General features: G+C 40.9%; 2 protein-coding genes across 12 annotated transcripts in view; one reads left to right on the forward strand and one right to left on the reverse strand.

Annotated features, from left to right (window-relative positions):
- The window catches only part of LOC104369991 (torsin-1B), a 117701-nt gene that overhangs the window by 54722 nt on the left and 49480 nt on the right, over nt 1-13499 (forward strand). The gene's annotated exons all lie outside the window — the stretch shown is intronic.
- The window catches only part of FNBP1 (formin binding protein 1), a 97277-nt gene that overhangs the window by 4079 nt on the left and 79699 nt on the right, over nt 1-13499 (reverse strand). For 8 of the 11 annotated variants that reach the window (XM_086624991.1, XM_086624990.1, XM_086624987.1 and 5 more), the window contains 2 exons: nt 4076-4185; nt 1104-1236 (listed from right to left, as the gene is read on the reverse strand). In XM_086624991.1, coding sequence (XP_086481117.1) covers nt 1104-1236; nt 4076-4185 — 243 coding nt within the window. Of the gene's footprint in view, nt 1-1103; nt 1237-4075; nt 4186-7638; nt 7675-7824; nt 7840-11068; nt 11156-13499 lie in introns of all 11 variants that reach the window. The other 3 variants (XM_086624985.1, XM_086624984.1, XM_086624982.1) reach the window with 2 other exon arrangements.

Below are 13499 nucleotides of genomic sequence, written 5' to 3' on the forward strand. Positions count from 1 at the left end.
GAGAGCAGCCTCATGCATCTCTCGTGCTTCCACGTGCAAGGGGACACGTTGCTTTTACTTTGCCGCGTCACATTTGACATTCAGACTAGGGAACTAAAACCAGACTGTAAACTCCTTTGAGCTGCAGCTGTCGGGGTATAGATTCTGCACTGTAAGTGTATATCAAATCTATCAGTCTTGCCAAAAAGCACACTGAAAACTGGTTTGTGGTTTTTTTTTTTGACATCGGGTGCTGAAAACAACGTGACCCCAGAGAAGCAGTTAACAACAGCCGTTGGGAGATGCTGCTGCTCTAGTCACAATCAAGTAAGATGATGTGTGGCAGCTTACAGCAGCCTCAGTGACACCAGAAACACAACAGTCTCGGTGACTGCTGAATGCAAGACGACTAATGCCAGGCAGAAAGAATGAGCCAGTGATTTTCAAATGGGTAAGTACGTAATGGATAGTAAAGCCAACAACTGCAACACACATCTAAAATTAACGGGCTGTATCTATTTATGCACATAGTGTAACTTGCAGAGTGAAGTCTTTCCTCAGCCCTATAATCCCTCTGGTGTAATTATAACGGATTCATGTATTCCAAATACTCCTTGCACTCTTGAGATTTTGCATCTCTAGGCAGCTTCCTGTTCATGGCAGACTATTGCTTAAAACATATTTCATCTGACGCCTTCTGTCTTGCTGTTAAGACTATAAATCGTGCTTTAAATTTATGCTCCTCTGATTTTCCACAGACATCTGTAACATGATGCTCAAATTTAATTAATTAATTAAATAAGCATCTGAACTCCTCTGGGCAGTCCAGAGAGCACTACGCTCTCTCTTGTCCACCACTTAGCACAGTTTGTTTCCTGTGGCAAATTAAACCGCAGGATTGTTGGCTGACACTCACAAGAGATGGTGTGTATTTATGTTATACAAAGAGGCTCAAAGATCTCAATTATTTTGAGATAATTAAAATTATCTCAATAAAATTAAAATAATCATCTTACACGTACATAGTAAGAAAATGCATCGATACATCTGATAAAGCAATGAAGCATCTGCTTAAAACTTAGCATATTCTAAGCTACATTTTACTGAAACGTCTCTTCCCATACCTCAAATTTTTGAACTTCTAATCGTAGCTTTTCAATATTCTGTCCAAGTTCTGCTAATCGGTGGTCCACACTCGCTGCATCTCCCATCTGTGGGTTCTTGATATACACATCTTTCATTTTCGTTAAGGCATCTCTGAGAGACAGAGGAAAAATAAAACAGGTTAAGTGTTAGTGTGGCTGGGGGCAAAGCCCTTTCTCTAAACACAGGCAAATGGAAGGATCACGAATTGTGTCTTCTCTGTGGTTCCAGCCTAACCTGTCACAAAGGTAACAAACATGAGACGGGCTTTTGCCCTGTAGAGAAGCAGCCATTAAAAATAACAGCAAAATCACTTGCTGGCAGAGAATTGACACTGTCAGATGGAAAAAAGCAACAGCTTTAGCTACGATGTGACATGACAGAGACATTGTGCATAAGCCGAAGTCTTCAAGCCCCTCCACCGAAAGGAGCTCCTTGCTCTACAGGCAACTGAGGGTTCTTCAAGCAGCAAGGCTGGCAGGAGGAGCCTCACCAGCGGACCAGGAGGCTGCACAGATGTGTTGTGTGCTTGTATTGACACAGCACGTTTAGATCAGATGATTCAAACTCCACGTGCCCAACTTGAACAATCTTAGAGAAACAAATCAATTCTTGTGGCCTTTCACAAGGCAAAAAGAGGAATTTGGTACTGACTTTTAGCCTGACACGCTCTTTTATATAGTATGATTTCCATTTGCTAACCCTGGGGGGAAAAAAATAAAAATAAAAAACAACCTCACAACTATTGCAATGAATGACAGCTTCAGCTTTCTAGATGAATATCATCCCAGCTTTTGGGGCACAGATGAACAGTTGCATCATTATTCTCCACCACAGGCTGAAATCCAGTTGAGAAACTGGGACAAAGAGCTGGATGTGAACACATTATTAATAAAAATAATGTGTTATTTTTAAAAATAATAAAATTTCTGCTAAACAGAAATTCTCACCCTGCCTGTTGCAGTTTGTCTTCTGCAAGCCAAAGAAAGATATTTATTTCACACTGCTTAAAACGAAGCTAAATCCAGATGGTTTGCATTTGTCACAGCACAGCGACAGATGGACCTTCGGCCACAAAACACGACCAAGCATCCTGTTAGGTTATACAGTCTTTTTACCAGACTCTTTCTGGGGGCTGTGTTTCATATCAACCCAGATGCCAAGCACCCAGGGTTTCAGAGACATTAATTTTAAGGCCTGCTACAATGAACATGGTACCGTAAGGCCAAGATGAACATAGTACATGCCTTCGTGAGCTCCCGTCGGAAAGCCTGCGGAGCTCTCACCAACAGCAGCGTGCTGCCTGTGACCTGAGTCGAGTTGAGGCTGAACTTAGAGAAAAAAGTTATCTGTGTGATGATGAACACTTCAGAGCTTAGAGAAGCAGACTTATGAGCTGATTTCCTGTATTCCTGGCGCAGCTATTCAGCTTTTCTCTAGGCATTACTTGGGGGGAGAAAGGTTAATGTCAGTCCCACGACTCAAGTTAACACTCTTTATATTTTAGAGTTTCCCACCAAACTCTTGACAATTGCAATCCTGTGCCTGGCTTTGCTTTGTGTGTATAAAAAAATGGGAAAAAGTGTGGGTGGCAAGGAAGTGGGACTGCTCTGTGGTTGAAGCCCTAAGGACCATATTGCAAACACATGAGTCATGATTATTATTTTTTTTTTAACTCTTACTTAACTGCTGGTGCTACTTTCTCAATCATATATTATCTTTATTTAAAATAACTTCATTCTGCTCTGATTTCATACCCAATTTTAGCATTGGGTTACCTCAGAATCAATGCAGAGCAGAAAGGAAAATCCATACAGAGACAAATGTAAGTTACTGCAGAGGAAAAAAACCCAAAGCAATGAGAAATCATATAACCATGTGCAGTTTTCCTTCTTATTCATGATATAAAACAAAGAAGAAAGTTTGCATTACCAGACCAAATGAACAGGTTCTTTAAAGTCAGGTAGCACAAAATGTAAGCACATCTGTACAAACACAAAGCAATATTTAGCGACAGACTAGTACCCGAGAGGCAAAGTCTTGAAATCATTCAGGGAAGAAAAGTTCTGTCTCTTGCAAACATAACATGTTGAATCTTTAATGCAACTGCAGAACGTGAACAAACACAAAGCAACAAATACAGGCTGCCAGAATCAATAAAAAACATGTAATGAAAATAGTCTTCTCTCAACCAGAACGATAAATGCAGCCTTGTAGAAAAAGTATCCACAAAAGCACAGGAGTCATTATCTTCCTGCTTCCAGGAAGCGTAAGCTGCAGATCAGGGAGTCTTAAGATACACACAATCAATCAGCACTTCTGACGATGTCCTCATGCTCCTAACAGCCTCTCTTGCTGAGATCTACCCATGCCCATCACACAGTAACAGGCGCCCTGCTTACTGCTGAGAGGTCTGTGCTTGTACCTGACTGAGGCTGTATTTACATCCTGTTCTTTCCGAAAGAACACCCTCAGGAACAGCTCACACCAAGAAACAAACTTAAGTGTACCTAACAGTAACCTTTATCTGGCTGACAATTCAACTGCTGCTCCCCTGCGCAAGCCCAGGAGGGCAGCTCCAGAAAGAAGGAAAAACTGTCTCTAATTGCTACACGTACCATTCCCAGCCTTACACTAGGATTTTCTCTTTTCATGATTCCAAAGGCAGGATATGCATTACACTGAGGTGGGAGAACGGAATAAACAAAGTCAGCTTTTGCCCCAGCTCTGACTTCCATCAGCCAAAATTAAATAACTGATTTCAGAATCTGAGCTGTGGAGAGCCTTGCATCTCGCAGGTGTTTTTAGCCATATGTAAACTCTGGTGGTTCTTTTCCTGGAACAGCACATTCCACAAACCTAGAACCTTGCTCTTATTTTCTCTTATATTTTAGTTATTTCTGTTCTATATGTGACTACTTATTTTGTTTTTCATTAGAGAGGTTTAACATACCTTTGATCCATCTCCTTCTGAATGTCTTTGTTTAGTTCATCAACTTTTTGCTGAAGTTTCTTTCTTCTTTGCTCAGGTGGCAGATTGCTGAAGTCTTCCGGCCCTGCGCCCTGCAAAGTGGAATGGAGGGAGGGGAAAGACAAAACAAAACAAACAAAAAAAAAAAGGAAAAAAATAATCAGAGCCTGAAAGAATCCTTCAAGACTGCATTTGGAAAACAGCTCACAAAAATCTGTGCAAAATCACAATGGTCTGAAGCATTGTTATCATTTGTACTGAGAGTTTTCGGTCCCTGAATGGTTAGGAACCTGGATGCCTTCGAAATAGTCCCAGGATCTCATCTTGCTTCTGTACCAACTGGTTAATGGGAAATCACCAACTAAAGAATGCCAGAATTCAACACCAGAGCTGAGAAACTATTTTTATCCATAGTTATCATCAGGTTGTATTTAACAGACTTCCATTTTCATGGAAAGCTGATCTTTCCTGCCTTTCTCTACTCTGCTACAGACAGCATTCCCATAAAATCAGTTGCTAGCTTTTACTCCGGTGTCACAGTTGCACTTCTCACGGACACTACTAATTGTGGGCTTGCTCTGCATAATCTGAGTGTTGGTCCAATACAGTTAATTTATGTCAGGGCTCTCCTGAACACAATAAGGTAGTAGGGATTCTGCAATTTAAAAACACGCTGCTTGCTTTCCAGGATCCACATTCCATGTCAGTCTCTCAACGTTTCATCTCTCACTTGGACTAATATAAAAATCAGGAGTTACATCAAAGGCACAGAATTAATAAATTTGAAATCATAACTGAAGAAAACATTTGAAGACCACAGTGGTTACCTTTGTGTGATTCTGCTTGAAAGCCCTTTTCTGCCTTCAAACTGCTACGTCTCTTCTTGATTGAGCCAATTTGATAGAGCAGATAGATGACACATAAAATACATCCATACTATTGTCTTCAAAGTACCACCTATTTTTGCCTTGCAAGAAGGCACGGGGGACAGTTTGGATGGGCTATACTCAACACACATCAATACTAATTAGTTGCACCATAAAGGAATGAGGTTCCTGTACATAATCTTGAATTTGTACAGGTTTTTCTTCTTTTGGTTTCTGCTCACTCCACGTCCCATTTCTAAAGGGGAATACCAGAGTACGGGAGAAAGAAAGGTAAAAACACAAAGCTCAGTAACCAAATCCAATGGCCCATCAGCTTATGGGCCAAGTCATGACATTAGTCTTACTAAACGCCAAATCTCTCTGAGGAGTGGGATCTAGCGGATTCTGTCACAAAAGCTGCCCATTAGACCCTTTCAACTCTGCACTGAAAGTGCTCTGAGACAGTGCACTCTTCTTCTGCAACTGCAGAACAAGCTGTTTAGAAAGAAAGCGTGTGGGTGTCAGAGGGTGGAGGACAACTACAGAGAGATCTTCTCCTCCTCTGGTCTAGCCATTGCGAAATAACAGAACAGGCAAACCTAACAGAATTGCTGCCATACTGATTTTCAGTAAAAGACAGCATATGTGTCTAGTTAAGCCTGTGTAATAATACACTTAAAATTCCATTTGTGAGACAATGAGAAAGGAAACAACTTAGTAAGTTACACTGCTTCTGAAACTTTAACCACGTGAAGTCCTAGCAGTGCTTACACTACTTGTTGTGCATGGTACAGGAGAGATGGTATTTTGCTCGATAGTAACTTCATCACATTAGACTTGAGAGTGATTGAATATATTTTACAGATAATCACACATTAAAGTTATACATATCTTTTTAAGGCAAAAGATCTGGAGGTAGCTTTGTAAATAAACTAGCAGTTACAAGAAAGACTATTAACATATTTTCTCAATTCTAAGCAGAAGAGACAGATATGCTTGAAAATATCCCCAGTTACATATTGGGAGAATGTGATCGATGTAGTCAAACAAATTTAGAAAAGCATCTTCTTTTTGATTCTTCAACTTCCTTCAAAAGCTCTAGGCCGGACTAAATTCAGTAGCTTTGTTTACAATGCTTCAGACCAAAGCATTAGCGTTGCATAGAAGTGCATGCCTGAGACTAGGAGGTGATCTCACTCAGGCTTTATCCTCTCAATAATTTTCTATCGTAACAGAAGCTACAGTTCCTCCTCCAAAAGGGAGAGCCAAGGAGCAATTTGTGCACGTTGGGCACATTTCATGCTCTGAAGCAAAAACACACCTGCAGTGTGCAGGGGGAATCTGTGCTACTTTTGATGTGCTATCACAGGACCAGCAGAGACCGTGCTCGCTAGATTTCTTTGCGTAAAGACACCTGGGATTTAGGATGCAAGTTTTCCCAAGATGAAAGACTATGAAAAAAGAGGCCATGTTAAGACCAGTTTCTGGGCTAAAGCTACATATGGGGAGAGCACAAGGTTTATCAGTTTTGGTTCTCGTACAGCTAGGATATACTACACACTAGCACTGTGACCTGGAAAACAACAAATGGAAATGCCTGGTATAAATGTATTGGACTACCAGGACAGTGGCTTGGCAACAGCTAAAAAACCAAGGTTTGCAAGTAAGCTAGACATTTCCATCATTCCTCAGACCTACCACAAGTCTCCAGTGAGAAGCAATATTGTTTAATGGAGCCCAAGCAAGTCACTGTGTTGACAGAGCAGCAGCAGGACCTGAAACCTCCAGAGCTACATCAGGTAGCTCTCATGGCCTACACACTTCCTCCTAACAAGCTGCTATGAATGGAACAGGTACACAATGACATATCCAAGAATGTATGTGTAGGGGAAAGAGTACCTAAAGGCACTGGTGAGGAATAAGAAAACCTCCAAGCTAAGCCAGTTAAGGCACTACTGCACATCCTCTGAAGCTCTCCAAAACTGCAATCAGTCATTTGCAGCTCTTGCATGCTTGGATGAAGTGGGTCAGCAAACCAGTCGCACTCTCCTTGCGACCGGACTCTCAAAGGGCAAAGGAATGTAGACACGCTGTCAGGAACACATCGAGGTGTGGAGTGTCTCAAGCAATACAGTACCTTCAGTATGAAGTTCAGCACATAATTTGCCTTCCCAAAGGTGTTCAACGCTCCCCTTTCCAACTCAGTAACTTTTATCTTACCGTAGTTCAAGAAACCTTTCCAGCTGCATCCAAGATAGAATTTAGGATTCATGTATATGTATATCTCTCCGTTTGAGAATCAAATCAGACTGAGTTAACCTTGTTGGTTAAGGTTTACAGAACTTTAATTAATATCATTATTAGTTATTCTGAAGGACTACATAGGGCTGTAAAATGTAGGTGGTAATGATTCAGATTTCCAGTAATACCTGGACATGGAAAGCAAACTTTGCTGCTATGTTACACAAAAAGACATGCATTTCTCTCCGGAGAAGGTCCAGCAAGCACGGAGATATTTTTTTTTTTCTTTTAATGTTTTAATGTATACTTATCCAGTAGCAAACTTACTCAATACTGATTTTCTACATTTTCATAGCCCTAGATTACGAAAGTGAAAACTAAACTATGTATTAGAGTTAATTTTTTAGCAGCTTATTAGAAAGACTGAATTCCGATCACCTCTATTAGACTCCAGACCTGTGTATTCAGAGTTATCTGATAAAATATCAAAAAAAGCAAACACAAAGAAGAAACAAATTTAACAGTTAATTTCAGTGTCATGTCATATGTGGCACAGTGCACATTAAAACACACACAGAAAATCGTGATTAAAACACAGGACAGGCATGCTGTAAATGTGCTTACCAGCTTGAGAGAAAGCTTCATGTAAAAATTGGAGAGATACAGGGTGGGGGGAGAAAGAGAAAAAACAACAGTGCATCAGTAGAAGAGGAACTTTTTCAGACTGATGTTACAATAAATGCCACACAATCCCCTTGCTGTTGGAAGGCAAAATGGGTAACACTAACAAATCTGTGCAAAAGTTCACAAGATGGGCCAGCGTGATCAGTCGGCTGCCGTCTCCTCACCAGGAACAGAAATGGCAAAGTGCTGTACCTCTACGTGCGTGCTTTGGCACTGCAGGTGAAAACCTGGCCTGCAGTGCCTCATTTACAGCAGCTGCAACAACAACGGGGATCTTTCTCCCTACAGTAACATATCTGAAGAACTTGCAAATGTGTGCCAGTCACTTCAGATCAAAAACGTGCTGAAACGCAGTCACGAGCATCAGCCACTTTATGCAAGGGCTTAAGAGAAGAGGGGTAACCCCCAGCAAAAACTCAGTGAAGAGGTAAGGTATGGCACTTGGCCTCCAGCAGTAAAAAGCACAAAGGCATCTCCAGCGATTTCCCAGCTCTCAGGCCTATGCCCAAAGGACAATTTCCCTGAAACATCCCTGTTCATTGCATACAGTGCTGTCCGGGCAGTCACGTAAAGTCATTGCATGCTCTTGAACAACTTAAACACATACTCAGTCTCAAATGTGCTTTGGCCATACAGTCAGGCAAGGTCAGGACCAAGAAGGAGGAGGGGGAAAAAAAATAATCTCTTCTCTTTACACCAAATTGATTCTCTGACAGCATAATAAGACATTATCCAAGCTCCTTAAGTGATACACATGATCTAATTCTTCAAAGGTAACCCCTTTTCCTGGTACAGAGCCAAAACATTATCTTTTAGTGACTCTGGGAAAGTAAGACTAAAAAGAAGGGTATGTTGAAAGACTCTACACAGCAGCATGGTTTGCCTCTGCCCTACGCCACTTGCCCGTACAGCTCTCAACAGTGCTGGAGGGCCTCCGAAACTGCCAGGTGAACAAATGTGCCCAAGCAACCGACCACCAAAATTACCAAAGCCCCTTCCAGCATTGCAAGACATTAGGGGAGCTGCAAGTCAGAAGGATTTCCAAGAGACAAGGCGACTAACAGTGCTACGGTGCCTTTGTGTTCTGTGCCAAGGAGCACAAGTTAGCCCCTGTTCAAGATAAAAGGCCAGATTTAAAAGGGAGAATCAAAACTATACCCAGCCTCCTCCAGCAGTGTGCCCTGTGCCTGTCCTGCCAGCTCTGTGGGGACAGTGGTAAAATGCTCAAACTACACAACAAAAGTGCATAAAATGATGTGCTCGGTGTCAGACAGCTGAAACGTGGAAGTTGGAAAACACCTCTCACTCCAGGAAATGTCCTGCACTGTGAGACTTTGGAACCTCTCTCCATTCAAGAGTTCTCCACTATTTTAGTACCAACAGCTCCCAGGTATGGTGCTCTCAGACACTCCATTTTTAACAAAAGCACATTCTTTAGGATTGGTTTTCAAATAAAGGTGGCTCAAAACCTATGATGTTTTTGACAGCATGTTTTAAGAAATGCACATTATTCAAAAATAACAATTACCATTAATTAGCAGAATTTGTACAGCAATACATGCCAACCACTCAAGGAAAACATATGACCTTGCAATAAATAGTGAAATACTCCATTTGAACTGATGCATCCAGTGACAACGCAGCAGTTAAACTTCCCTCTGAAGTTCAGTCCATTAGGAAGTAAACACATGATGATAACCACAGTGCAATGAAGAAATCCACTCTCTCAGCTACGAGTTCATTAAAAAAAGCAAACAAACCCAATCCATTTCAGAGAATAATCACACAGGAAGGAGAAAGTGAGCTAAAATATGCTGCTGAAGAAATTCAGCGTAGGCAGCTTTTGTTTGCATGGTCGCTTTAGCACTCCTGTGAACTTTAGCATAGACATGATCAGCACGAACTGAGATCCTTGTACATATATACAGACAAGACTCATGGTGCAGAATAAATATTTACCTACGAAGCACTCTATAAAAGGCACAAATGTATGCTACATGCGCTATTTCTAAACACTACTCACTCTAAAGGCACTACACTACTGCGAAGAATCATTTGCATCAAGACTATTCTTTTGCTGTAAATTCAGCAAATTGGAAAGGGATTATAGACACTGTATGCCGAATTCTTACACTGTTAAGTATGACAAAAATAGAGAACTTATTAATAGCATTTCCAAATTGTACATCAGGGATTGTTATAACCAGTACAAATAACAAAGCAGATCATAGACTGGAAACAATGAAATGCTGAAATAAGTCATATTCACAGTTTTCCATTTCTGAAATGTATTCATAATTTTACATGAGATTGATTCCGTTTCTATAGAGAAATATGAGCAGATTGAAAATAAATCTGCATCAAGCACTGAATAACTACTTTTGCCCATTCCGTTGGGCTTTCACAGCTAGAAACTTGCTCATAGCTCCTGGGAGAAGAGGGGTGTTTTTCCCCCAAATGATCAAATAAATTAAATTTCTTCAAAACGAGCAGATCTGTTTCAAGCTGTCAATTTAAACGAGTGTAGCTTAGTCTTGCAGGGAGAAAAAAAAGAAGAGCCTAAGAGCCACAAGCTTCAATAACACATGAGAGAGCATGAAAGCCAGCAAGTCTATGTGTTATTGGACAGTCACGGACACTAACCTCACTTACAGAAAACAGGGTTGAAATAAATCACTGGCCTTCCATACAATCAAGAGATCGTTTTCTTTCTTAGTGGTCCTGTAACAATCTCCCCACACTCTGTTTTATCCAGGTATTGGATTTAGAGGTCATGTATCTTCATTCCATGAACCGTCATCATTACAGAGCGTTCAGGGAAGCTTCAGAAAAAGCTCTAGGGAGTGCTCCACGACCAAGGCACTGCACTGCTGTAAATCAGGGGTTGGCTCATGATGCTCAAGACTGCGTTCATAAAATAATTTAGAATAAACGCATGGAACCCGTTTGTAGTACTTTGAATTTCACAGGTCCAGCTACTTTAATTGTGCCAATTTCAGCATTTCCAGGACTAGCAGACATATCTTTCCTGCACATAACACAGTAAGCTGCAACTCACTTCCCACCAAATTTTCCTTTTATCTTTTACAAGGCACATTTCCACAGCACACTCTAACGGCGTTGTAAGTGGGGTTAGCGACTGTGTAGCAACGGTATGGGCTGATCACACCATACACGGACTTACAACATATTCCCTAGCCTCAATGGCACACGTGGGTGTCCCTAAAGTCCTCTTCATGAGTTCTTTGTGAATATACAAAGACTGTGTCTGCTGGTGAGTCAGCAAGAGAAAACACACATCCGTTACACTGGAGACGAGCACAACACCTCTGTGTTTACTGCTTCTACAGCAAAAGACAGCTTGGCACTTAACTAGCCTTTAAGTGCAACGTGGAAGCTTCCTAAAAACTAGGTGAATATTAAGAGTTTAGCATTCCCGTAAAAATCAGAAAATACCATATTTTTAAATGCTATCTTAAACACACAAGGTTAGAAAACATCTCTTTGTGCTAGAATAAACCACAGCTTTAATGACCCCACCCACCAAAAAAATCCTGGTTTTGGCACAGATTTATACACTTACATTACAATAACAAGTATTCCCAGGGGCAGGGAACAGAGCAGGTACAAGAGGGGACGGTTTGGTTGGTTTGCTGTTTCTGCATGCTAACAGAATAACAAAGCACTGATCATCCAGGCAGACCAACAGCTCAGTGTCGAGGGAGAAGACTGCACAGTACGTCACAGTGGCAGGACGGGATGGTAAGGGAAAACATTAACTGGTGCAATGGAAATAAAATCACATTGTAATGAAGTCAACAACTTCCACTAAAAAGGAAACCACGAATTTCCCTCCGCGTGCCTTACGGAACTGTCTGGAGGGTGGAACTGGGGTAATGACTGCAGTATCTGCGTCCCAGCTCCCAGACCCATCCTCTCTGCTTCATCACAACCCAGTCTCCGTGGCAAGAGAGGAAAGGCAAGTCTGCACAACACAGTAATTCAAAGGTGTAAGTTCTGCCCCTGGATTTTGTTAGTTCAGAAGTATTGTTCTTTAAATAAAGGTGCTGATGTTACTGCCGCTATAGCAATAAGCCAAAAGAACGTAAAATTAGTATCAATTTGCAGAATACTCAGTCGTCTCTGTCCTCAAAATGGAATTAGAAAAAGCAGCGCAAGCACAAATGAAATTATGACTTATGTAAGTGGTTCCTCATTTTTCGTACTCTTCTGGCTTTAACTTCCCTAAAGAGACAGAGTTGATTTTAAGTGTTATATTACTTTTATACTGCCTTTCTAAAGAGTTATTAGAAACAGTAAAATACTTTTCCCCCCCTCCTCTTCTAGTTCTGATCCATGACAAGTGCTGTGAAGGTTTTACAGCATTTTCTACAATGGACATTTCTGCTGTTGGGGTTCAAGAAAGAAGCTTTGAGGAAAAAAGAAAAATGTGATTAGAAAACCACGGACACTGACAAAAGTCAGCACTTAAAAAAAAATTAACAGACTAGGATTTCATATTGGCAGTGGCCACTAACACTAGTATTGGCACCTCTACGTTAACCTTGCATCTGTTGTAAATTGTTTAGGCATCTGCTTCCTTACAGGAAAACAAGATTCATGGGATTTTTAGTTTGGAAGCAAAATTAAAACCAGACTGGGTACAGGACATGTCAATTCTAATTATATAATTCACTATAACAGTCACCAGTGATTCTTGCACTTCAGTTTTCTAATTTCTCTTTCCAAATACAACATAAGGCGATAAAGCAAAACTTTATAAGTAAATTACTAAAATATATTGCCTCTTCAGACATGTTCTGATATCAAAGATTTCATGGAGGAATTGCATGGGAATCCACTCACTCACTTATGTTTCAAGAATCAACCACAATGTGCAGTTCTACTGCCGGGATTTATCCTGTTAAGGTCTTAGTCTCTACTGGACTTGTTCACATTAAGTAGTTCCTTTTCATGCACTTCTTCCTTAAGCCAGTGCAAGAAAGGAGTATGATCCAGTTTCCCCTGAAATAAACAAGTTGTTACCCTGACTTTTGTAGGAGTTAAGAGCTCAATTTATCAACAAAGCCAGGAAAGATCTGCTTGACAATTTGGTTGAATACTCTAAAATAATACTTAAAATGCCTTGTGGCCACCTTCACTGCACGGTGTCTGGCTGGAGTGGAATTTCGTCTCTGAACAAAACCAGCAGCGTGGAGACAATATTCAGAGCAAATGAAATTATTCAGTGTCCAAAGCCAAACACCCGTTACATCGTACTGTCCTGCCGGCACCCTGCACGACCTTTCCAAAAGTTGCTTCACTGATGTATTTCTGTACAGGTCAAATGTTCTTCTGTGTAGAGGACAGTTTCCCTCTACATACTCCTAATTTCTCTGGCAAAAATCACAATCCAGTATTCGTAACATTACTGCTCATGCTCATCAGCAAAATTCAGATGCTTTTGGATTTTGACAGGGTGATGGAAAGAAATTGAGAAAAGGAAATCTTATAAAACTTACTATGGTAAAAGCAGAATTAACAGCACTGTCTAGCTGTACTGAATATAAAGGGGGTCACATCAACCACATCAGCTGAAACAAATGCCAACCACT

This window comes from Tauraco erythrolophus, chromosome 22, assembly GCF_009769465.1.
Source record: "Tauraco erythrolophus isolate bTauEry1 chromosome 22, bTauEry1.pri, whole genome shotgun sequence".
In the NCBI taxonomy this organism is placed as follows: Eukaryota; Metazoa; Chordata; class Aves; order Musophagiformes; family Musophagidae; genus Tauraco; species Tauraco erythrolophus.